At 43.8% G+C, this 27,065-nt stretch overlaps 2 protein-coding genes across 8 annotated transcripts; one reads left to right on the forward strand and one right to left on the reverse strand.

The window, feature by feature from the left end:
• Positions 1–4,453, forward strand: emx1 (empty spiracles homeobox 1). The gene is made up of 3 exons (XM_076107164.1): positions 1–346; positions 2,172–2,356; positions 4,286–4,453. Exons 1-3 carry the CDS (start codon positions 1–3, stop codon positions 4,451–4,453), a joined length of 699 nt encoding a protein of 232 aa, XP_075963279.1.
• On the reverse strand, positions 1,423–26,283 carry sfxn5a (sideroflexin 5a). 7 transcript variants are annotated; one of them, XR_012958945.1, is made up of 16 exons: positions 26,125–26,283; positions 24,128–24,196; positions 22,522–22,599; positions 22,336–22,362; positions 22,123–22,235; positions 21,097–21,151; positions 20,340–20,393; positions 19,371–19,427; positions 19,195–19,260; positions 18,199–18,289; positions 15,078–15,193; positions 14,909–14,994; positions 11,066–11,183; positions 10,049–10,094; positions 5,674–5,748; positions 1,423–2,345 (listed from the first exon to the last, which is right to left on the reverse strand). XR_012958945.1 is itself a non-coding variant. In XM_076107160.1 (16 exons), the coding sequence occupies exons 1-16, from the start codon at positions 26,170–26,172 to the stop codon at positions 2,342–2,344; spliced, it is 1,131 nt and encodes a 376-aa protein (XP_075963275.1). In that variant the 5' UTR covers positions 26,173–26,283; the 3' UTR covers positions 1,423–2,341. The 7 variants fall into 7 exon arrangements, 5 of the variants coding, with proteins under 5 accessions (XP_075963275.1, XP_075963276.1, XP_075963277.1 ...); XR_012958944.1 differs by having other exon boundaries at positions 10,021–10,094; positions 15,078–15,212; XM_076107160.1 differs by having other exon boundaries at positions 10,021–10,094.
• Positions 26,284–27,065: the final 782 nt, after the last annotated feature.

Below are 27,065 nucleotides of genomic sequence, written 5' to 3' on the forward strand. Positions count from 1 at the left end.
ATGATGTTTTCTTCTGCAGGCAAGCGCTGCTTCACGATAGAGTCTCTGGTCGCCAAAGAGAACCCTCTAATCGCGGAGGATCCCATCCGTCCGACGGCTTTAAGTTACTCCAACCCGACGACGGATGCCTTAATGAACAGTTACCAGGCTCCGCAGGCCAGGACCCTCTACCAGAGCCCGGACCTGGTGTTCCCGGAGAACCACCCCTCCCTCACCGTGGCTCCTCACCAGCTCGGAGGCTCCCACCACCTACAGCATCCGCACTTCTTCGGGACGCAGCACCGAGACCCGCTCAACTTCTACCCCTGGGTCCTGCGGAACCGGTTTTTCGGACACCGATTTCAAGGTACAGGCCTAAGTGAAGTGGTGGCGATGCAAATCTGCTTATTATACACTCTTATGCAACCGATTCTGATGTTTGCAAGTATTTCTGCTCGAATAATCAGACTTAAAAATAAATAAATAATAGGATCTGCACATAAAACACTGAATAACTTTATATTATCATGTCATGTAATTGAGTTTACTGCTTGAAAAACGAGGTTTGCATGATTCAAAATAAACTAACAGCATTTCTTAAAATTGAAAGTGTGCTTCAACAATCTGTGAGATGATATTTGTACATGGCTGTCAGCATTGAAAGTGTTTCTCAGTTGAACACTAAACTGCAGCAGGGTGGCGGCTGCTCTTCCACTCTCCTTCGCCCTGCAGCTCTTTCACGAAGCCGCAGCCGAGAGAAGATAAGCTCTGATGTAGATTTTCTTTTATACAAGAGCACTGGCCCTAGGTTAGGTTCATAGGCTCATTTCATTCTAAAATAAATCTAGCAGGACAGCAGGCTGTAGACACACCTGATTACATCCAGGATAATATCTTGAATATAATGGGAATAGAAAGGCTTTGAACACGGCCTGCAGTGATTTATTAACCAGACAAACCTGCAGCGCCAACTAACCAATGAACGCATCTCTATAACTATTTGTTTATATTGTACGAGGCAACTTTTATCTTCATATCGCTTTTAATGGCATATAGTTCTGGACAACAAATGTATTGTGCAATGAAGAAAGAATGATGCAAATCCATAAAATGGCCATAACAATAATAATATAGCCTACTGCCACACTGGCAACCTGATGTGAATTTAACACATTTAGTTCATAATGACCTCTGGTTTGGGCTTATTTGAGATGCAAGAGCACAAACAAATGCAAATCAATTTTTAAAAAAAATGGTAATTAGCATATAAACATTAAAACAAAACTTCAGCATCAACAAAGAACGAAAACGCTTTTTTTAAAAATATTCAATCACAATGTTTTACCTTGAAATAAAAATGTACATTTTCTCAGAATATTTTCTGACAAAATGTAGCTTCACGTTCATTCACCACAATAATAAATAATCACACACAACACAATATCAACTTTGATCTTATTGTATTTTTCAGTAAATTCAATTACGTACATTAGTAGATTATAATTGTTTATCTGACTACAGGTATATTATGTGTTTGATGTTATCTGATGTCCGTTCTCTCCTAAACAAGTTGCGAGTTATTTATGTTTAGTTGGTTAAAAAAAAGAACAAAAACTAAAGAAACTGTTATAGTTAGCTCGACATAATGTTCTGCATCGGGCTCAAACTATTTTCATAGGTTCTCTGCCTCCATAAACTGTTCAAACGAGTTTATATGAACTCTTTTAAAATGCATTATTCTAAGTCTAATACAAAAAATAAAGCATGTCGTAAAAAAGGAGCTTTTGATGGAAGCACAATAGTCGCTTTTTTTAAAAACACTCATTTAACAAAAACGGAATTTGACAAAAAAGATCTATTAGACTAACTTATGGAAATATTACATTTCTGGTCAATTGTATTATTATGGCAATATTATTATTATATTATCATTATTATTAGGCTATTATAACTACAGCTACTGGATAGTAGACATAATAATGATAATAATAGATTTATAAATAGATCTGAAGTTTTGCTTGACCGTTGCTTTTCATTACCGTGACAATGACGCACAGCATCACTCGGTCACACCGTTTCTGATCAGTGCGCCTATAATACAGGTGTCCTGGTGTCCAGATAGAATGGGCTGTGAAAATACCTCTGCCAGCCCCGACTGACGGCCATGTTGCTTTCTTTGACTCCGGTCTCAGGTAACGACATGTCCCAGGACAGCCTGCTCCTCCACGGGCCTTTCGCCAGAAAACCCAAACGCATCCGGACGGCCTTCTCTCCGTCGCAGCTCCTCCGTCTGGAAAGAGCCTTCGAGAAGAACCACTATGTGGTCGGAGCCGAGAGGAAGCAGCTCGCAAACAGCTTGAGTTTATCTGAAACACAGGTGAGCGCAAGAGAACACATTCAGACTGCTGTATTTAAATGTCCATTGATGTGTTCAATAATTGAAGGATAATTCAAAATTGTATATATTTTTTGCTTATAATAAATATATCCAAATAAAGCAGAATTATACCCGGACAGTTAAAGTATTCTCAAAAACAGTGGAACAATGGAAATGAACATTTTAAAATAACCTGCAGTTAACTCCTGATACTGGAAGGTCAAACAATTACAGCCTCATAATCATAACTTCAATTTAAAGCAGCAACATTATTATTTGTTTTACTGACAGTTTTAAATTGTTCATTAGTTTAGGTGTGACATAGGAAGGCCAGTGGTTTGAATTAAAGGTTAGTTGTTATTAACAAATAAGGAATCATCTAAATGTGTGTGACCACCATGTTGATGAGAGGAAATGATACATTAACAGTGTGAATCATCTGCACTGCCTGTGCTTGTGTGGGACCCTTTTAATGAAATTCAAACGTTTCTTTTAAATCTATGCAATCCAATTATAAAGCAGTGTAAATGTTATTGATGGTTATGTTTAATGAGTCCACATTATCTGGGTGTCAATTAGGCCTAATAGGCAATATAAAGAGAGGTTTCCTGAGTCAGCGAAAGGGATAAATGCTGCCTGCAAGTTCTGTGTCAGTCAATAAGAGGTCTTCAATTAAGCACCAATTGTATTATGCAAATTATAATGACAGTGAACTGAATGTTAAGTATCTCACTCAATTGTTATTTGGTCTTGCTGCTTAGAGTGAGCATGTATGGAGAAACATGTGGACTAGACTGATCTTATAAATGCGCATTATTATTCAAAAACACTCCCACAGCTCAGTAGACTGCGGCTCTTTGGGACTTTTAGTGACAACAATTCCTACCAAGTAGAATTAGCCTGAAGCCTCGTAGGGAGGACGATAATATGAGTGTGTTGCTATTTAAAAAATGCATCCTGGACACGTAGTCAGCCAAGCTCATATTCCAACAACACGAGTCAGGAACCTGTCGACCTTCTGTGCATTGATACCATGTTAACTCAAAGAGAAGAGGTTTGGTTTTTACAACAGAATCCTTTTGAACGAGCATCTGAGAGGGCGACAGGATGCAGCAAGATCCAAAGCATGGCGGCTCAGTTAGGTTGGAAGAAAGAAAGCATCTGTTTCTGTGACCGGCAGATTGAGACTTTGGTTGTTTAATTAGAGTTTTAATGTAATGGTAGAAAATAACATGGTTTGCAGAGGGTGAATTTAATTACATGTTTGGGAAGAAAACAGAACTGTATATAATATTAGCATTGTTTTAAACAGAATAACATAAATGTAGCATAGATTGTGAAAGTAATTTTTCAAAATTTCATTTTGATTTGGTGAGTGCCACACCCACACACATTGTAACTTGCCTTAATAGGAGAACTGAAACAATTAGCCAAATAATGGATTCGTTGAATTAAAGAAAATTGACAAGAAGTAATTTCTCCTGCAAAAATGCCAATTATTCAAGATGTGCTGCTCTGTAAAGTGCATGAAGGTGTTCGGGTTTGAATGGTTGAATCAGAGAGAAAACTCAAAGGCATTTAAAGATGTTGCACTTCAGGGATTTGTGCATGTTGTTGGTGCTATTTTCCGCCATTTTTTTAGACCAAGTGATTTATCAATTAATTGAGAAAATACTGAGCAGAAATAATGAAAATAATCGTGAGTTGCCACCTCAATCTCAGATATTAAAAACATGAATGATGGCTCCATGACATTTAGATAAAACCAACAATCTAGAACTAAAGTCACATCAGTGTTACATAGAACAAGTCCACCCTGAGAAAGGTCTTACTGCCTATTGTTTGTATTTAAATCAGTGCCTCTCTGAAAGGACACTTCTGAGCATCATCATCATCATCATCATTAACCCTGTTGATTTGCCCGTCCAGGTGAAGGTGTGGTTCCAGAACAGGCGGACCAAGTACAAGCGCCAGAAGCTGGAGGAGGAGGGACCAGACAGCCAGCAGAAGAAGAAGGGAACCCACCACATCAACAGATGGCGCATGGCCACCAAGCAGCCCAGCTCCGAGGACGTAGACGTCACCTCAGAGGACTAAAGGCCGACAACGCTGCCCCAACACGACGCACCAGAGGACCAACACTATTTATTATGTAATATTATTAAGTATAACTAGACACATTAGAGGAAGGACTAAATATGTGATCGCCGCACTTCTCCTCACTGAGGTGCTACACTGGAAAGAAAAAAATCATCTTATTTAATGACAGATGAGGAGAAATCCAACCAAACGTGAAAGGACAACGTCAACCTCCATCATAGTCTGTTTTTGAAATATTGTACACAGGCCATGTATAAAGGTTGCTTTCAAAAGAGGATTCGTTTCATTAAATCTGTTTTTACCACCTGCTTAGGTCATTAACACCTCATTGCTCATCCACTCCGCCACCTGTGCACCATGTTAATCTGCTTCCTCAATGATGAGATGATGCTGTCGCACACTTTTAAACCACCAGTGAGTCGGTTGAGCAGGCTGGGGACTATAGCCAGAGGAGCACAACAGGAAATGAACCGTGTGACAAAGAAGATCAACACGCAGCATGATTTTTATTTTCACAAGCGACTTGACACCCATTCCGGCGCTCTGCTATGCTTCCTAACGAGGACTCGGCACACAGAGACGATTCACGGCCAGCTGTGCATGAGTCTGGGACAGACGAGAAGCTGCAGGGACCTCTGGTGTTAGGGGCGAGTTGTGCTACACAATAAAAGCGAGTTCTCCAGCTTTGTGCTTCTCCTGCGATGCCACATGTGTCAGTGTTGGGTGATGGATGACCTCTCCATTCGTTGAATGTCTGCAGATTTCATTAAGAGCCGTGTGCACACAAACCATATATGAGAACATACTTTTCCAGCAGAACGTGTAATTACAAACAGATGTTTTAGAAATAAAAACTATTTCTCTGATGAGAGGTCAGACTTTTGTGTAATTCAGATCTCACTTTGTACATCGAGTCTGCAGTGTTTCATTCCAAACAGCCATTACAGCTTTCACTCATTAGCTGCTCCTCTGCGGCTGGAGGTGCGTGTATCAGTGTGAAACATGCTGCTGCAGTGTTTGATTGGAATGAAAAACCTGCTGAGGCCAAGAGCTCAACCAAAGAACGATCATCACGTGCAGGTGGTTTTATGCTTTGAACTAGAACTAAACGATATCCCTGCATCTACAAAGTATAACTCTGTCTCATGCCCGCGCCCTCTCTGAGGTTGGGAACCACTGAGGTGTCAGGAATGTTGCACAGGTGTCAGGTGTGTTACCTTTTGGCCGGTATTTCCTCTGAATTCCAGCAGAAGGGGGACACAGAGATGATTCCCATCCAGAGGGTAAAACCTCTGAAAAGAAGAAAGTAAAGTAGTCACTATTGTGCGGCGGCTCTTTCACCAAACCGCCTCAGTAATCACCTGTCAAAAGAAACGGAAGGAATCTCCTCGTAATGACCTCGAGGCTTTAGAGATGAGCCCTGACGTCTGACGTCTTGTTTTGTAAGCTAAGAAACAGAGAGACGGAGAGGAGCAGTGGGGGAGGTACCATGTAGTCTCACTAACACCTGCAGTAGCAGAAGGGGCCACCCTGTTTAGAGCCTCCAGGATATCCTCTACTCACTGCAGGTGCAAATACACAGTACAAGAGATTCCCTATCGTCCAAATAAACACCATCAGAAGGTAACCGGTACAGTAGCTCACTCTGACACTCAGAAGCACCTCAACCGTCTCCTCGGTCAGGTAAAAGGTCAGCACGACTAACGAGAGCTGCACCTCTCGTTCGTCTGTTAGGAAAACAATTAAAGAGGAAACTCACGGCCGTCTCCCTAAACGCTGCGTCTCCTGTCGCCCGAGTCAGCAGAGAGACGGAGTGTTCAGGGATCCAACCGGGAAAACAAGTCTCTCCAGAGGAGCAGAGCGCTGCGAGGTGGGGAGGAGGTGCTGCGAGGTGGGGAGGAGGCGTGGGGAGGTGGGGAGGAGGAGGCGCTGCGAGGTGGGGAGGAGGCGCTGCGAGGTGGGGAGGAGGTGCTGCGAGGTGGGGAGGAGGCGCTGCGAGGTGGGGAGGAGGTGCTGCGAGGTGGGGAGGAGGCGCTGCGAGGTGGGGAGGAGGCGTGGGGAGGTGGGGAGGAGGCGCTGCGAGGTGGGGAGGAGGCGCTGCGAGGTGGGGAGGAGGCGCTGCGAGGTGGGGAGGAGGCGTGGGGAGGTGGGGAGGAGGTGCTGCGAGGTGGGGAGGAGGCGCTGCGAGGTGGGGAGGAGGCGTGGGGAGGTGGGGAGGAGGTGCTGCGAGGTGGGGAGGAGGCGCTGCCAGGTGGGGAGGAGGAGGAGGCGCTGCCAGGTGGGGAGGAGGCGCTGCCAGGTGGGGAGGAGGAGGAGGCGCTGCGAGGTGGGGAGGAGGCGTGGGGAGGTGGGGAGGAGGTGCTGCGAGGTGGGGAGGAGGCGCTGCCAGGTGGGGAGGAGGCGCTGCGAGGTGGGGAGGAGGTGCTGCGAGGTGGGGAGGAGGCGCTGCGAGGTGGGGAGGAGGCGCTGCGAGGTGGGGAGGAGGCGCTGCCAGGTGGGGAGGAGGCGCTGCGAGGTGGGGAGGAGGTGCTGCGAGGTGGGGAGGAGGCGCTGCCAGGTGGGGAGGAGGCGCTGCCAGGTGGGGAGGAGGTGCTGCGAGGTGGGGAGGAGGTGCTGCGAGGTGGGGAGGAGGTGCTGCGAGGTGGGGAGGAGGTGCTGCGAGGTGGGGAGGAGGCGCTGCCAGGTGGGGAGGAGGTGCTGCGAGGTGGGGAGGAGGTGCTGCGAGGTGGGGAGGAGGCGCTGCGAGGTGGGGAGGAGGCGCTGCCAGGTGGGGAGGAGGTGCTGCGAGGTGGGGAGGAGGTGCTGCGAGGTGGGGAGGAGGCGCTGCGAGGTGGGGAGGAGGTGCTGCGAGGTGGGGAGGAGGCGCTGCCAGGTGGGGAGGAGGCGCTGCGAGGTGGGGAGGAGGTGCTGCGAGGTGGGGAGGAGGCGCTGCCAGGTGGGGAGGAGGCGCTGCGAGGTGGGGAGGAGGCGCTGCCAGGTGGGGAGGAGGCGCTGCGAGGTGGGGAGGAGGTGCTGCGAGGTGGAGAGGAGGCGCTGCGAGGTGGGGAGGAGGCGCTGCGAGGTGGGGAGGAGGCGCTGCCAGGTGGGGAGGAGGCGCTGCGAGGTGGGGAGGAGGCGCTGCGAGGTGGGGAGGAGGCGCTGCGAGGTGGGGAGGAGGCACTGCCAGGTGGGGAGGAGGCGCTGCGAGGTGGGGAGGAGGTGCTGCGAGGTGGGGAGGAGGCGCTGCCAGGTGGGGAGGAGGCGCTGCGAGGTGGGGAGGAGGCGCTGCCAGGTGGGGAGGAGGCGCTGCGAGGTGGGGAGGAGGTGCTGCGAGGTGGGGAGGAGGCGCTGCGAGGTGGGGAGGAGGCGCTGCGAGGTGGGGAGGAGGCGCATCCCTGCTGCTGCCGCAAAGGTGTCGCAGAGCTGAACTGAAAGACAACGACTGGTGTGATCATTACCGTTTGATTACCTGTTTTCTGCGGGATGAAAGAAGCCTCCTTATTTTATTTTTCTCCTCAGCCAATACTACAAATTACACGTGTTTTATTGTTGGTTATAAAATTGCATGTGGAGCGATAAATCATGCAGCGAAGTCTCAGTTGTCACATTGCAGCAGTCAGTCTATCGGCACACTGAATTACAAATTACAACCTCATTACTGAGAAAGAAAGACATTCTGAATCATCTTCAAAATGATTGACAAAACATACGATTCTGACACGTGCAATTAAACTGTGCTAGAGATCAGATTAAAAAAATGTCTCCCAAAATATATATATTTTGAAGTTATATATATATATACATATATATACATATATATACATACACATATATACATATATATATATACATACACATATATACACATACATACATATATACATACATACATACATATACATATACATACATATATATATACATACATATATACATATACATACATATATATATACATACATATATACATACATACATATATATATACATACATATATACATACATACATATATATATATACACATATTATTTACCAGATGTTGAATCAGAAAACGAATCAAATATAAACTTGAGTTTAATCTGTGATCCGTCTTCACTGTTTACATGTTGAACAAAATCTGACAATTTCCTCATTTGTCATTTCCTCGATTTCCGGTTGAGTGATTTCTCTCATCGCCGGACCGGAAGTTGGAAATTACGTCTTGTGGAGGACGTCTTTAGCAGGACGTCTGATGTACCCCAAGACCCGCTTGAGAGGAGAACTTTGAGGAGAACCTTCAGGCCAAAGAGCTGATATCAGATCAGCCTGACCTCACAACCAGACAGCAGACTAGCAGCAAAGGGAAGCAGCACATGAAGCTTCTCCACTAGCCGAACACCAGACAGGTTTGGCTAGCTGGATGACGTCATGCTAATAACTTATTTAGCTTTTTAAAACAACGGGGACAGATCCAGCACGGACAGGTAGGGAGTGAGGGACATGAAGCACCTGCTGAGACATGATGTATAGTTATAAATACATCATTATATATATATGAGTGTTTTATATTATAGTGAATATTATTATATGATATATATTATATGATATATATATTATTATATTATACAGAATATTATTATATGATATATATATTATTATATTATACTGAGACTATAATAAGATGTCCTGACGTGTTTGTCAAAGTGTTATTTTCTGTTTTTTTTCATGTTGGAATAAAGGTTAAATATTTAACTGTAAAGTAGTAATGAGTGTTTGATACCTTAATGTTTCTGCATTAAATCATTCTGGGATGTTTGCTGACATTGATGGATGTGGAACAGCCCTACAGAGAACATGGCGATAATGGATTTTTTGGGGCTGTTTAGAGTATTTCTCTGATTTATGGAGTGATACAAAGCGATATCCAAAATGGCCTCTGTAACAACCTTTGACTTTAACACAGCAACAAAAAGAAACAAGAACTTTGAACCTGGCTTTATCCAATGTTCACATTTCTGGTCTGGAAATGTATGAAAATTAGCACATATTTGAAAAGTTAATGCATCATTTCTTTAAAACATGCCATTTCAGAAAACATGTAATTCAAAAAATAATTGCATTGATGCAATTAATCAACTGGGGAAGTTTCATGGTTGTATCTCCGAGTTGAAACCTTTACCCTGTTCACCAGCGTCTCCCATTAATCCACTAATTCTTCATGTTTGTTCATATTCATCTCCAGTGTATTGCCTGCTCATTGTGAACAATAAAGACAGACACCAGGCAGAGCATCTCCATGCATCCTTTAGAGGGCTCAGTTATTGGGTCCATGTTATAACAGTGATACTACTGTCTGAGGTGTCAATAAGATATTTTCCAGTATCGCAGTATGTCATCATGTGTTGCTGCTTATTTAACAAGCAACGTCTTGGCGTAAACAACATGCATTCTGCCTTTCTCTGTAAACGTATGCTAACTTTTCACAGCCAAGTTTACCAGGATTCAGTCTCTGGAAGCTTCAGGGTGGTTTGAACCACCATGATGAGCGGGGGGGGGGGGGGGGGGGGGGGGGTCGTCATGTGTCGGGCTGCAGAGATCACTCACAGGCCTTTATTGTATGTCACAATCTTACAATCTGTCGCCATTGCGATCTCCGGCTCCAGCTGACTCACACTGATCTGTGGGGATGGAAGCAGAATAAGAAAGGTCACCAGTGCAGAGAGAAATACTTACTGCGTGCGTACGCTGTAGATGCATCCGTACACTTCTACACCAGCCGCTGCTCAAAGATTTGAAACCGTTTCATTTGTAGCTAAATAATTCTTAAAGGCTTTAAATGTTCTGTGTTTACTACTAATGTGCAAAAAGAGCCAATTTGGCAGATGAAGGTCTAATTTGAGGTTTGCGTCTCCTAATATTTGAACCAGAGACAGATGGCTGTTGGAGTCGGAGGCAGAATCCCAATCAGACATCTTGGTAGGTGTGAAACGGGGAAGTGGGACAAATCGAGTAGGCAGGGGGTCCGAGGGGAGCAGCGCATTCATGTTGCTTTTTAGGGATTTCTTCTTTTTTTTTTCACCCGATATCTTTGCGAAAGTGCAAAAAAGACTTGTGAGAGAAAAACAGGCCCCTCTGTGGAGCGGGAGGCAGCTTTTCACAGGACTGTTGGCAACACATATGTCTGAAGCTTTCCTACCATATGGCTGTCTGAGCTTTCTCCAGCGGTAATTAAATCCTACACATTTCTAAAGCCAGAGCTGGCTGGCTTGTGTCAGCGAGTCATTTGGCAGAGGGAAGACAAAGAGAGAGAGAGAGACCACTCCAGAGTCATTTCACAAGTAGAACGACACACGGAGGCAACAAGGCTGGAGTTAGATCTCAGCCAGCGAGCCGGGATGGCATCAGTGAAGGAAGAGCCTGGGCACATCATGCCAGAGAGGTCACGTCTCAGAGGACTCGGTGTATCATATCATACATACAGGGGGGACATCTGATAAAATCATAATCTATACGTTCAAATGATTTAACACAATACTGGTTACAGCTATACACGGTTAATGAAAGCTTTCACATTTACAACGGTCTGGCACTTATCTCAGATGAGATAAAGAGCAACAGCTCTGGGAGAAAGAGTTTTGGGAGGACGTACCTGGGACATCTGTGGGAAGAGACTGATGGCGAGAGGCAGAGCCAGGCCGAAGGCGGCGAGGCACACCAGACTGTGGACGGGCAGGACGAGTCTCCGCCGTCTCTGCAGGAGAGGAAGCCTGTTGGGACACAGAGGAGACTTTATTTACCTGACGGTTAACGTACACCGGTGATAGAATGCATCTTCCACAAAGACTTTATGCAGATACCAACATGTTCAAAAAGCAGGAGTTAAAGTAACCGTTTTAAATGTGAAAATACAGTTCAGTTAACAGGAATAAACGCTGGCAATTCAACCGGTTTGTGAACAACATATTTCAGGCACTTCCTGGCAGAAAACATCCAACAACAGGAAGTGACAAATCTAGGCAACGTATGCCAGAATGAAGAAACATCTAAGTCGGGGTTTTGCAGATAAACAGATTTTATGTCACAGCAACATCACATCCTGCAAATCAGAAACAACCCTCGATATCTTCATTATTATTAACCCTCTGTCAGACAGACAGCACAGTATGAAGTGAGAACGGTACATCTCCTGTGGATCGGAAGTTAAACGAAGTTATTATCAAATAATAAGCCGCTATTCAATCACAGATTCAGAGGTTTCTGTTCAGGAACATTGAGCTCCAGAACCAACACCACTACACAGTTACACCATTACGTTGTATTACCAAACTCTCCTCATCTTTGCTTTTATTATCATTTCTTCAGAATTCTAAACACTTTAGAAAACACATTACCATCAATTATAAAAGTCGCGTTTTGAACAAAACCGACTTTTTAAAGACCCATCTCCAAAAATATATTTCTGGTCTCAGCCCATATTCCTCCTCCCCCCCGCTGCCCTCTGTAGGATAATCCCCTCTTCAGTGAGCGGGACAGTGAACTCAGCAGGAGCTTGAGAAAGAGCCGCTCCATCTTTCCTCCACCAGCGCCGCCTCTCCCCCTAACGAGGAGAGCTACTGCCTAATGAGGGAGCTCATTAACACATATGGCTTCTATGGTTTAATTAGGCCACACACACACACACACACACACACACACACACACACACACACACACACACACACACACACACACACACACACACACACACACACACACACACACACACACACACACACACACACACACACACACACACACACACACACACACACACACACACACACACAAAGAGAAAAGTCAATGGGAGAAAAGTTGTGAGGTTTGAGAGTTTGGGCACAAGTTTGAAAATCAGGTGAAAAATTAACGACACAATTTCACGCAATCCTGTCTGCGTGAACATGCACTGAATAAGCTGGCTGCTGGCCATCTTCTGGTTGAGGTCGTACCCGGTTTCACTGTTTACATGAACCTGTGACACCGCCACTGAGCCGCCCTGTCGCCACGAGAAGACCAATTAATGGAATATCCCTGCTGACTTGAGTCTCTGCCACATACAGATACAACACTATGTTATCATAGTGACCGTCACCAAACATTCATTTATAAAGTCACAAAGCCACGGCAGCCGTAGAGGTTCTACTCGGGGCAACGCATTTTCCTGACTAAAAAATAATTAATAGTGATTAAATATAGTTGCATTTGCACGAAGGCCACAAATGAACGTCAGGGAAGAACAAAGCATTAAATATGGTGCTTTCTGAACATTATTATTTTACCTTTTGTTCACTTTCTACTCCTGCAGAGCCAGCTGCACCGTGGATACAGAGGCTTGTAAAGAGGAACAATAAACTGTAAAGCAGGTTTCTCATTTTGACACTAAACAAACACCTTGAGAAGAAGGTGGGGGGGGTGAACATGAACATGCAACGGAATTAAATAAAAGCCAGAGGGCGTTTCTCTGTCAGCAGCGGAAGAAGCTATTGTTGGAATTCTTAGTTCTTGTTCAACAGTTAACGGTTCAAGAGTTCACAACACTAAAGTTACCGTGTGGAGGATCTGGCCACGAGTAAGATACGGAGCAACGCTCTCACACCAGTGGGTCCTGGTTTACGTGGATGTTGTGCACGGAGTCGAGGTCACACACAGCAAAGAGATTCACGTTTCATGCTATTCCACCAATATGGAAGTAAAACACAAGGCTACGTATTAACGCAGCAGCTAAAGTAAGGAAGAAGAAAACTGAAAGTTAGTTAACATGAATGTAAACAATGCAGAATTTAAAATACTTTTGAGGTCTACTTCTGGTGATGTTTTTGCATTAAAGTGATGAAGCGCCTCGACGCTCTTCAATGTGCTTCATTGGCCTAAACACACATTCCCATGTTGTTGTTGTTTTTATTTCTAAACAGCTTCTCTATCAAGTTTCCAGAAAATATACACATTATTTATTGTTATTCTGACATAAAACATCATCACACGATCACCTGTATTTCCATATAATTGGACTGCAGAGAGAGAGTTTCTCTGCAGTCCTTCTGCAGCTCTTACGGTGTGAGCTCAGCCCCACATCCTTATACCTGCGTATTCAGGCTGAAATGGAGGTTCTCAGTGCAGGAAGGCCTGAATGAAGCTCAAGACTCCCAAAAACAAATAGAAGTGTTGAATGTACTTATGGGTGTGCACCCTCTCACAGCTAGAGAAGCAGATGAAGGACAGAACATGCTGTTGAACATGCCTTGAATCTGCTCTCAGCAGTGTAATCCATCACGGAGGGGCCACGCAGGGAGCCGTCTCTGTCCCCTTGTTCTCGCTCCATTGAGAGCCAGTGAAGCCGACATAGAGGAACGCTGAGCTGCAACCACCGGTCCACCTCGCACTCCCCTGCTCGGTCTCTACACTCCCTCCCTCTCTCTCTCTCTCTTCCCGCTCAGTCATGCAGCTGCCAGGAATCCCAAACACACCTGGGCAGCCGGCCCGCCTGCTCGGAGCGGTCGGGACAAGTGCCGTCAAGGACTTACAAAGATGGCCGCATTCCTCGGCACACCGCAGGCACAGTCGGGCCATCGATCACAGGACGTCCGTAAAAACACATTGCATCATTAAGACATCATTACGGTCAAATCACACATCACTGAATCTCTGTGGTGGAGGAGGTTCTGGATGAAGGAATCTGAGACTCTGAAATATTGATGATTTTATTCTCCATTTCTGCATTATCATTTAATTAGGGGTCATTCTAATGTCTACTTAATCTAACTTGTATTATATCAGAACACCACGTCTTGGTCTCTTTTTCCTGTGAAAATATGCTTCTGCCCACATCGAGTGATGCATGCACTTGAAGCAGGCAGAAGTCTCAATGGCTGAATGGATAAAGAAAAGGACGCCACCTACAGAAACTGAATCAGCAGAACATCCAGGGGGAGATAGACCGGTTAAGGGAGACAACTGTCTGAGGACTTAAAGCCATTATGACCAGAAGCAGAAGCGGCTCATCTTCAGGTATATTGTTCCTGTTGTTTATCAGTTACAGTCTAAACTGAGTGTCACTATCTGATGTTGTCTCTGTGGCAATAGAGGCTGTAAAACTACAAAGCAATGACCACTTTAAAGTGACACTAAAACAAGAACCGTATGATTATTACGCTCTGGCTATAGTCGATATTTTTATTGGAACTACATCTCATAAAAAGACCAAATAGCACCAACTGAAGTCTTTAAAATACACCAGTATTGATCCCAGGCTGCATATTCGAGTAAACAACGTTGAGCGCGTTTCAAACATGATTCAAATGTCATTAAAATGTAAAATGAGGATGTGGTTTCCTCCTATCGCTAAAGGTTTGCTTCCCACAATCCGTCTTAGATCTCTTCGTAGAAGCCAAACAAGCTCATTGCTTTGGAGAGAAGTGACCGGTTCATGAAAGATAAATAACACAATGCAGTCTCTTACTTTTCCAGCGCAGCCATGATGATGGGAGGGAGCATCAGGATGGGCATGGGTAGGACCACTCTGGTCAGAGCCGTTTCTAAAAGAGCCTGTCACAAACAAAGAGACGCTTCGTAAACCAACAAAGCTGCAGCTGAAGATTTCACATCAGGTTTTTTATAAAGCTACGTACATGCATGGCGGCCACTTTCGACGTTCCCACCACGTTCCCGTTGTCGTCGAGCACGCTGATGCCCTCCGACAGCTCGGAGTGTCTCATGAGCACCACGTTGCAGACGTTTGCAGTCGCTGTCGGGAGGCGAGAAGGCTTTTAAAAATGAAAGTGAAGAGTCTCACCTCGAGGAAGTTGACATTCTTTATTAGCTCACAAATGAGGAAATTGTCTTTTCACTTTCTGGCTGAGGTTTAAGATCAGGCAGCCTGGAAAGTGTCGTTGGAGCAGGAAGAGGTTCAGTTCCTTGCTCAAGGGTACTGTGGTAGGCACTGCAAGAATGAGTGCTTACATCATCAGACTGGTTGAACGTGAACTTTATGGAAGGATGGAGAGGATGCATTTATTTTCCTGAGAATAATTTCAGAATTTCATGATTCAAACATCACAAGTTTTTTGTTTCCTGCATTAATTATATAATTATTATAATTACCAAGATGAAGACAAAATATTCTCTGTTTTGAGTTGACCAACTACTTATTTCATTATCATGTGAAAACGGGTTTCACAGTTCAAAGAAGTTGTGCGGTTGTGATAACAAGTAGGCTGTTTCCTCAGATGTGCTGCACACATTCATGTTCTCCTCGGCATCTTTAATAACCTCAAGCAGCATCTTCACATCTTTTATTTTGTCCAACATGTTGGCTTGTGACCAAATAGCTTCAAAACAAATGGGTTTAGTGCTAATTAGCAAATGTTAGCATGCTAACACGCTGGTGAAAACAATGTAGCGCAATGACCGGTTCCTATTCTCCTGACCCTGAATTTCGCTTTGAAGCAAACAGGCGCAAAGCGAGTTCTTGGTGTTTTGTTGGAAAGACATTTTGTATCTTGTTGCTGAGAAACGACGTCTGAAGGCGTTTTTACATCATCGCAGAAAAACAGCTCGACAAAACATGTAGCGCTCTACTGCTAGCAACATTAGCTTTGTAGCTAAGGTGGCAAATCGCACCTGTTAAACACGAGCGTGCTATTGTTGTCATTGTGAGCATGTTGGCATTGTCATGATGTTAGCATGATGCTCAAAGTCTCACAGAGCTGCTAACCTGTAAACTTTATATTATGATCAGGACACAATATCCAAGAAATGAGCTTTGCCGATGTCCTCTCTTGCCTTCTTTAGAAAATTATATCTTTTAGACATAAAAGACAATTTAAACTGTGATGAAAATATGGTACATTTTATGTCATTGAGTGTTCTTTTAGAAGTCAGTGGAGCTCTCCTGGCTCTACTCACTGAAAAGCCTTCATCACTAAGTCACGTGCGCCACAATCCACAAACTGAACGCTGAGCTTGTCTTAAGTCGGTCGAATCAGCAACGAACAGCGTGACCAAGGTGACCGATGGGTCAGCACACAGCAGTGTTGTCCGCCTGTGATTTATTCACGAGAGCCAAAGTGAACCCAAATGTATGTTAATACAGATGGACCTTTCTCCTTGACTCTAATAGGAATAAGAAAAAGTCATTTTAGAGAGTTTAGTGGTGTCGCCGCGAGCCTTTTTAATTTAAGACAACAGCGTTGGGAGTTATCTCTACGCACGGCTGCAGGGCTCGCAGGGCGCTCTGTGAGGGGAATTCAATTGACTGAGCAAACAGCTCTTTCTACCTACAAGGGATGTCTTTTTATTATCCGCACCAATTAACAGAGGGACAGATAGCGGGATTTTAGCAAGGAATAACACAAACTACAGCAAACAGGTCAAACAAAAAAACTCAATTGTAACTCAATTAATAAAAGGCATCAAAGTAATTATAAAAGTGAATCAATTATTGCCAAGTCTGAGCAGCTCAATGCTTAAATATCTGGCTGTAATTTGTAACTATTTAAAATAATTACATTTATGTACATTCTAATTGCCGTCTAATACCTCGTGGTATACTGGGAATGCACTAAAGGACTTTCCACATAATTACAGAAATATTAATAATAATTAAATCATGATTAATACCTTCAAACGACAACAAATTATCCCCATACATTTCTAGCGGCGTGTCTTTCCCTCCGGTTAAGGTCTTCATAATCTAATTGAATGACAGGCCGCCGCTTGATTAGGTTATTACAAATACATCTAGCCTTAAGTAAGCAAACAAAATGGAGCGGGGGAAAATCCAAACAGCACTTTACTTTCGCCCGCTTCAATTAGCCATTTTAATTACCTTATATATGGCCCGACCAAAACAACAACAGCAACAACAATGAACAAACATAAATCAGGTAGATGAGGCCTTGACATAGACGCCACTTTAGGGGTAATTATCCAATTTGTTTGTGGCAGCAGAGCTCTAACAAGCAGCCAATTACCAGGCAAAGGCTGCGCTGTAGAAACCTGTTGATTTAATTAAAAGAACCGCCATGGTAAGAGAGGGGGGGGGGGGGGCAAACACTTTAATTATGAGCCAGCAGCATTCTGGGACACGGGTCTATACCCCTGGGTGTGTCTGCGGGAGAGTGGCATGAAAATCAGCTTTGTGGCTTCACACACGTCTGACAAAGAGAGCTCACAGCCCCGCAGAGAGGACGCACGGAGAGGAACGGAGTGGTTCTCACACGGCCAGTTATGATGATCACACAACAGCTTTTAAAAAAGCTACTCATCAACATTAAGGATAAGAAGGAGCTCATTCTCAATCTGAAGATTTATATTAGGTCTCAAGTTTTCTGTCATTTTTTACATCATGAAAACAGGAAGTAATTCTTTGCCCTGACTTTTCATCAGTTCATGACAAGATACCTCAAAAACACCAATGACCAACCTCTTATATACACAGCATGCTAACATGCAGTAGTTCACATGCTAACCTAAAGCTAGGCTAACCCTGACTTCAGCACACTAAAGCAGTTTGCGCTTCAGCCATGAAATAACATTAAAAACGGACTTATTCACACATTTAAATAATTGAAAAAAACACAATAACGTATTGACAGACAATTTAAAGCAGAAACGATGGAGGTTTTATCTGAAGCATAGAGAAGCTCTGGTCTCCTTATCAGCATTGAGTTCATTACTGTGAACTCAAACATACACTCATTCAGAACTGGGCTCCCCGTCCGTCCCGTTCAGTGAGCTCTTTGAACTTACCCACTGCTGGGAAGGGGATGAACCTCTGCACCAAGAGCCTGGTAGTTGGGCTGAAGCGACTGGCCTTCTGGATTAACAAGTTCAACCCGACCTGAAGGAAAACCAGACGCACACGATACATCAGCCACTGGCTGTGTGTTAGAAAGCCAAGGTACACAAATGGATTTACTATTTGAGTCTTTCAGCACTGAAGCAAAGAACACGCATGCTTTTGTCAGAAACGGTATGATTAGGAGAGAAGTGAAGATAAAGATAAATAATTTAAATACAGAACTGTATGTGAACACCCTACAGAGTGCTGTAGTCAAGAAGCTAAGCTCTCAGATAACACCCCATCATGCTACTCCAGCCTCCGGCCCTCCCCGGCCGGCGGGGGGTCGTCACCAGAGCGGACGTTTAATTGGAGAGCTCCAGCCCCCCCCCGCCCGTCGTTCCGCCCTCCAGACACCCCGGGATTTTTTTTTTCTGTGCTTGTTGACGTTGTGAAGCCTGAGGGCAGCAGCCGGATGAGCGCCCAGCGGGACCAGTAATTGGCTCGGGTTGAGCCCTGCGTCCACACTGAGGGCTGAGTCAGGCAGGTGTGTGAACGCCTGTTACACTCGTTTGACATTCGAGTCTTTGATGACAAAAAAAGGTATGAAAAAAAGGTTCAACTGATGAGGGTATTGTGATGGCTGGTATTCAAAGGTCTATGCTTGAATTTGGCCATTTTCCTGTCAAATCAATTGAAAATATTGGGCGTTTAACCCTAAAAATGTTTTCCTGTCAGGGTGGGAAACAATATTTCATTTTTAAATGACATGGTTATACCGGTATATCAAGACTCTTTATGTGGTTCAACTTGCAATCATCAATATCCTGCTGACATATTGGTCTGTCCCTGCTGTAACAGAAAGCGTGGATCAATAGGTGACTCAGCTATTGTTGCGCGATGACTTCGCCTCTTCGGAGTCACAGGGACCGTTCAGTCAGAGCAGAAGCATTAAGGGAACTCACAGCAATGGACACCGCGCTGGTCACTGCACCGAGGTATCCCTGGAAGAATCTGGAAACTGGAGCCGGCTGCCGTGAAAAATGAGTCAAATTACAATATGAACACATTTCATGCAGCTCTGTTTAAATACAGCATGTATGCGTCAAAATGGGACTGTGTCAACTGACTACTACAGAACCTTGGAGGCGTTGCGGTTGCAGTAGTTCACGCAGGCATTGTGACTCTGGTTTAACCACTGTAGGAGGAGAAGAGGAGCTTGTTAGTAGATGTGCTGATATTACTCTGTGATTACAGCTGCTACATTTAGCATTTACAACATTGTTAAGTCCCTGTCTGGTTAATTAATGTAAGCAAATGGGACTCTGGAGGTTCTTGACCATGGGTAAAAAGCATATATGGAATACACAAATGCAGAAGTAAAACATAAAAATGCTCGTACAGCAGCAAAGAAACAAGTACACAATGTCCTCGTCCCTTCCACAACATGCCCACCACCCGCCTCCTCAGCTGTTCAGCTCCACTAGATATCCTAGTGAGTCCATAGTGGATGGTACACATATTTGAAGCTTAAAAGTAATTTCCTAGCATCTCCCCGAGCTTTCAACTGAACGTCACCGCCGTCTAAAGAGGAGAGAGACGCCGAACGTTCTGGAGAAAGCATGTAGTTGATCCCCGAGTTTAATGATTTTAAATATTACTGTAGAAATGAGACGATGACAGCCTTTGTCTCAAAGCAGCAGTATTTCTATTGGTTCATTTTAAAGAGCCAGTGTGCAGCATTTCCGGGGCAGAAAATTAATATAATATTCATAACTTAGCTTTCATTTGTGTATAAACACCTGAAGCTGAAAATCATAGTGTTTCAGTGATCTCAGAGTGAGTCCTTGATATCTCCAGAGGGAGCAGGTCCTCTTCAGTCGGACTTCTGCTCCTAAAGCAGTGTTGTTACGGTGAGACCGGCCTGTGAGCGAGGCCAACGGCACTTCCACCGCGTTTGATTACGTTACGTTCTCTTGAAAAGGGAAAGTGGAGTGAAGGGGGATTCAGTCACCGCTGGATGCCACTAAATCCTACACACTGTACGTGACATTGAAAAGATGTCTTGATAAGATCGATGAGGATTACAGGTCAAGAAGTCGGTCTTTACCTGCCAGAAGATCGTTGACACCAATGTTTGATTTGGTAGAAGGAGGCCAACAACCTGCACGAAGATACAATTCCTAAATAATAGACTGTTAACAATAACAGATATCTTTAATATTCTTATGAAAGCGTACAATATGTGTGGATGACCTTCTATGAAGCTTTCTACATTTTAGAGTAATTACAAGAAATATGACGACTGGATTGCATCACTGAAATACTGTATGAGGAGGAAGAGTCTTACCACTGGTGTGCCAAAGGGGATAAACCCTGTTAAAGAAAGAGTCTGTTCATCATCTTACATTCATAATGGTTCGCTTTTATTTTGAAGTTTTCTGCTGCCAGATTTAAAGATCTTTAGAAGCACACAGCTCTGGTTCTCTTCCGTTGTCTGTACAATAAGACTCTGATCTCTGCAGAGCTTGGGTCCAGGACTATTCATCTCCTTCTCCTGCCTCCTTCCTTCTCTCTCCTCCCTCTCCGTGACACTTCAAAACTGCCCTGCAGAAAAAAGGTGCTTTGGGACCGGACCAGAATACTTGTGTTTGCTTCTTCCGAGAGCTTCGAGAACTTCCCCGTCACCGTGGGAGAGAGGTTTTAATCAGCGCCCAGCTGAGCGTGACCTTTTTCAGGCCCGAGACAACCTGAAGTCCCCCGTTGAGCCGTGACAGTTCCCAGGGTGAACGAGGCCGCCGTGTTGGACCACATAACAAGCCCCTAGATCCCACTTCCCCCGAGGCTTCCACACCAAGCTACTGTACCTGACATCCGAAAGGGCATGAGGACCTTCTCCCCCGTGTCAGGGTGGATGATGGCCTGTAGAAAGAGCAGTTATTAGTATCAGACGATGATGAGCACTGATTTGGGTTAATTCAGTTCAAATTTATTAGGAAGAGAGTTTTGCTGCGAGCTTGGAGCAACAAAGGATTATACTTCACTTACTTATTAGTTCATCGTTTTCATCCCTTCAATGTGAACATCTAGATATTGGGCAACTTTCTCAAAAGTATTACAGTTCCCTCGCATGAAATGAATTGTATTGTGTGTTGATGTACTGAGTATCAGTGCGTCTCAATGCATTAAGGCATGAAGTGACCACTTGTGATCGGGTTCACGTTGGAGTTTATTTGGAGGGTTCATGGGTGGAGCTGATGGGGGCCTTCTTGGTTCTGCATACTCGTACTGTGTAGGACCCAGCGACACGTCATCGTAGTCGGGGACTATACTTCAATATGTGGTCCAACACATTCCAGCACAATCATCTTTAACTCCTAGTGCATGCTGGGGGAGATGTGGGTGTATTTGCATCAGTATTTAGAGCTTATAATCAGATCATGCAACAATAACATAAGCTAAAGCTATAAAGAGCACCGAACTCAATTTCATACTCTGTTAAACAAGACAACTCAGTTAAAAACATAATCATTTAAAATCATTATGTTTTCTTTAGATGAGTCATAAACACCAGCTTTATAACTGTTGCTGTTTACATGTTACTGTCAATCATTTTCTGTTGCTTTGACTAACTGCACCTGCAGTTCAGTTCAGTCACACGTCTGTGGAAGCTCTTACTGCTCATGAGCACTGGAGTTAACGCCACTTCAGCGTCTGAGTCATTTCTATAACTTCATCATTAAAGCCTGTTTTTAATGTTGCGTTTTTCAGCTTGTTGTCCAATCTACGGTATGTTTGTTAAACTTTACTATAAATATAAAAACAACACACTGTCTCCCATGAGGACTCCTCAACATGCGGAGACAGGAGGAGCTGAGGACCAAACCACCAACCTGATGGTTAAAGAGCGACACGCTCTTCGCACTGAGCCACAGTCTTCCTCATCATGTTTGGGATGTTTTGACGTTAGGTTTAAAGTCTGGTATAAGTTTTGTTGGCCAATCCACTGACACCATAACAACCAGGGAAGATAGAAGATTGTAGAAGATGTGTACGTTAGTGAGAAGAGAGACAAGAAGGGAATGAATGAGAGAGAAACATCTTACCTGCTTTATTTTCTGAGCTTGCCAAAGCTGTAGAAACAAATAAACATCTTTCATGGGAAGAAAAACTTTCACTTGTAAGCACCAACCTTTAAATGCTTCACAAACACCTGGTTCTTTAACCCTTCTGTCGACCAATCAACACGCTTTGATTAATGTTAATGTCAACTCAAGTTGTTGTGTCTTCACCTGAGCATCTGTCACTCCTGCCGGCAGAGTTCCTTGTTTGAAGCGGTCGAGCAGCTCCACAGACTCCTGCAGACGTTTCTGATGAGACCAGATAGATAGAAGTCAGTAAAAGGGGAGGGAGGGAGGAGGTCTGTCCTGGAGGCTGAGAGGTGTTTCTTTATATTCTACTCTTGAAGCCACACGGCTCAATGCATGATAATCGTGTTTCACTAAAACTTTCATGCTGATTTGCAGTTGACAAATGAGTTTCCTGAAGAGTAATGAGCAGCTTACTGTGGAGTGATCGTTGAATGCTGAGCCAAATACAAGATCATGTGGCCCAATTTGTTCTAATGATCTTGCCATCTGTATGTGTGTGTGTGTGTGTGCGTGCACGTTCCTTTCCCCACATTTGTGTGCGTTAGTGTTAGGTGTGCACTTTTGCCTGTGCGCACATGAGGTTGTGTGTGTGTGTGCGCGATTGTATGCAAAATCATGGCCATCCTTATTCCACTCTCGTCATTAGGGGCAAGTTAGGGCTACGCCTGGCTCAGCAGGGTGGGTGTGTGTGTGTGTGTGTGTGTGTGTGTGTGTGTGTGTGTGAGCGTACACACTCTCCACCCCTCACAGCTGCCCCAAATGTCCACACCTCATCACATCCCAGGAGCCACTGCCGCTATTACTGTCACCAAAGAGCTCGCTAACAGCTTCATTACCCAGAGCACCAGAGCACTGATGACTCCATGAACCAACTGACCAAAACACAACAAAGACCTGGAAGAATATGAGGACAGAAAGACCAGAGAAGGCGGCGTCCGTGGCCAGAAGAGGTCCGATCTCAGCTGTGCTCCCGGTTACAGAGAATCCTTAAGTGTGTTAATAAATCAGTCAAGTTAAAATGGACATTTTAGGAATTGAATTACTCCGTCAAATCCATTGTCTTTAAGGTTCCCTTCCATCATCTCTGGACAGTAAACACTGGCTCTGTGTTGTTTCATGCATCATTGCTGTGCTCTCTTCTCTTACTGGATTAAAACTGGAGTTTTGCCAGTTTCCCAGACCTCCGTGTTAAAATTGCTTTGCCGTGATGGCATCTTGATATGCGACATTACAGAACCCTTTATGTTTCTTCATAGTTTCTATATTTTGTAGTTCTGTTATTCAGTTGTTTATAGTACTTGTAGTTCTATCACTGCTAGCTCTACTCAGACGCACATCTACTGCACGTCTGTCTGTCCTGGACGAGACATCTCTCCTCTGTTCTGTACTCTGAGGTTTCTCCTGTTTCTTTGTTTCAGATCTGAGGACAGAGGGTCTGTGTGATGTACAAATGGTAAAGTCATCTAATGACAAACTTGCGACTAAATAAACTTCACTATTTTAAAAGTCATACTCCCAAAGTCTGCAGCTATCTCCCTACAATCCCTCAAATGTGAAGCACAAGATAGCTATGGATCAGAAGAGCAGCACTCTGATGAACTGAGAACCTCCAGAGCAGAAGAGACCTCTTCCTGAATGTGTCAATAAAGCCAGGGTTGGTCATCTTCTTCAGAAACATTACTGTTACAACTTTAACTTAAAAACAGATTCATCAGACCAAATCCATATAATAAATGAGTTTGTGTACCTCTGTCACGAAGAGTGTGCTGGGGTCAATCACGTCCAGGAAGTGCCTGAACCGACCAAAGAATGTGTTCTAAGAGAAGGAGAAGAAAATACATCATACAAACAATATCTATTACCTAAACATCATTAACAGCGAGACATAAACCAAAGATATTTAATGCAAAGTGTGGTCTTTGAGTCTGTGTTTTCAATGTGTAATCACTGGAATACTGGAGTCGGGAACGTTCAGGAAACCTTTCTCTCCGCTATACAGGACAAATAGAATGCTGAAATAAGCAGGCTGACTCTGGATTGTGCCTTTGAGCAAAGAGAGGCAGAGATTCCAGCTGTCAGCCAGTAAACAGTGGTTTTACAGCGCGCCAGCTGTTCCAACACACCGCCTCATTAAGACCTCAGACAAACTCTTTCCTATCTGCATCTTTTCGGGACCCGAATCCACTCACACCATTTGCAATTAATTTCTATAATGACTGTGCCAGAAATACCTTTCCATCATTTATTCATAAACGAGCATAAGGAATAATTTCGGAGATACAGCAACACACCACGCAGCACCGAGAGGCCCCCGCCCTCCCTCCCCGAACTTCACTTTAATTACACTAACTGCTAATTTGGATGAAAGTCTGGTATCTGACTAACTGCTGTGCCTCGTGACACCCTGAACATATGGACGGTTGGTAAAAACACGGCATGAGGGAATAGTTTCTTATCTTTTTAATTAAATTATTCACCAGTGCCACTCCAACTTGACCAGTCTGAGCCAACACTGGTGAGCAGTGGGAGAGAGGGGACATGTCTTTACCTGAGCTCATCGGTGTGACGCTGTATTCTGTGACCCGTCAGATGATGTAACCTGATCTAGAGCACGTTAATAGTCACTGGTCATCCTACGTCCTATAGAAATACTACATTTCAAAGTAACATTGATCACGCTCATGTACATTATTATTTTTGGTCTAATATTTGTGCATTTCATTAGTGATCATGAATGTGTTTTATGTTTTGAACATGTGTTAATTTCAGTCTATGCCATGAATATATCAATGCACTACTTTCATATTTTTAAGAGGAAACTTCAAATTATATGCAAACAATTCTCACTTAAGAATGCAAATACTGCAAAGGTCTGTAGCTCCAGCATTTATTTATGTAATGTATTTATCATTAGCTTATTATAGTATTTACAATCAAAGGGTTGTTTAAAATTGCACTTTCATAAAGTTATGACAGCTAATCCGAGGATTTTTAATAAAAGGTATTTAAGGTATTCTATACTATTAATGATGCTGCATCACACTGAATGGTGCGGAGACATTGTTTGTTATCAATTTCACTTGTGCTTTTCCTACTACATGACAACATCACCTTCCCTTAATAAGGTCCATTTGAATCCTTTTGATAAACTGATGGAAGAAATCATTAAGTTTATAACAATTAAAATTCGACAGAAAAATCACAAAATTTGGATAAATATAGTGGAGTAAAAAGTACAAGATCTGCCTCTGAGATATGGTGGAATAGAAGCATAAAGGTGCTTAAAATGGAAATACTCAAGTAGAGTACAAGTACCTCGAATGTTTACTAACTAACAGTTACTCGAGTAGTCACATGTTATGTGAGACCTAAAGTAAATCTGAGTCAGTATCAGCCTCAACATACTCGGAATAAAAGCATGTGTGTGTGTGTGTGTGTGTGTGTGTGTGTGTGTGTGTGTGTGTGTGTGTGTGTAGAATGCTCCATGTTGACAGTCCGGTCAGAGTCCAGAGTAAGTGAACGTTGACCTATAAGCTCGATCACTGCTGAGCTTTCAACGTGCACGTTTTAAGAGTTACAGAACTAGTTTGCAGGAGCTGGAGCTCCACAAACCAGTGCTTCACACTCGGATATGTAAAAGTCTGTTGAACGAAAGACAAACAAACAAGCCTGGTGCTTGAAGTGTCACATATGAAGTAAAGTGGCAAACTTTTACCAAAGAATTGTGTTTAAAGATGAAAGTACCTGGTCGAAACGTGGCTTGCCATGCTGGAATGTGACATATTCAGACATGCTGCTGCACAGAAACACCACAGATCCACAGCAGTGCGTTTCTGCTCCACGATAGCTCACCACCTCATGAAACTACAAGCTGTCGAGCTGTTCATGCAGCGTTTAGCCGTTCAGTGGCCAGGTTGCATTATGGGTAATGTAGTTTTTCCGGGCTGCATTGCGCAACAGGATGTGGTTTGAACATTTGTTTAGCGGACTACACTTCCCAGCGGAACACGCTTTGTTGACGGTGTTTTAAAAGGGAAGTTAAGGTGTTAAGCGTCAGTCTGGAGCGCAGCAGACTAATAATGAGACGTTGTGAGTTATATCGTTGGTGGTGGAAGCACTGAAGGAAGGTGTTTGGGTTTAAAGAGTAGAACATAGCCCTCTAGTGGTGCTTCTGGATTAAAGTCAGTAGTAGTACAATCTGCAGGTGTTGGACAAATTAAGATGAGCATTCATTCATGACAGTTATAGTATGTGTAGTATTTATTTGGAAATGATGCATTACTCCCTGGAATATGGGGGCTTTTAATGTCACCTAATAAAACCTCAACATATATGGTGGGAGACACATGCTAGTGCTCTTACTTTAAGAATGAACAGTATATTTAACCTTACATAGAGCACACATGAATTTACCCTATCCTGTGTGTGAATACACGGTGACTGTAGATACGTCACTTAAAAAACAAGGTACATTTTAAGTATTAAATACTGTTTTCACAAGTTATATTAGATGTAAGAAAAGCAGCTACAAAACTGGGTACGGGTTGCAGCTTCCATTACATTAAAGTGCTCGGTTTAGTCATCATTTTATCAAATGTGTTTCTGTTAAGATGTCGAAAACAGAATTATAAATAACATTTAAAACATCTGTACATCTGTTTTTGCTAATACGAAGAAGAAGAAAA

Source organism: Anarhichas minor, unplaced genomic scaffold, assembly GCF_050575085.1.
Source record: "Anarhichas minor isolate MPS153535 unplaced genomic scaffold, ASM5057508v1 ptg000038l, whole genome shotgun sequence".
NCBI classification, from domain to species: Eukaryota; Metazoa; Chordata; class Actinopteri; order Perciformes; family Anarhichadidae; genus Anarhichas; species Anarhichas minor.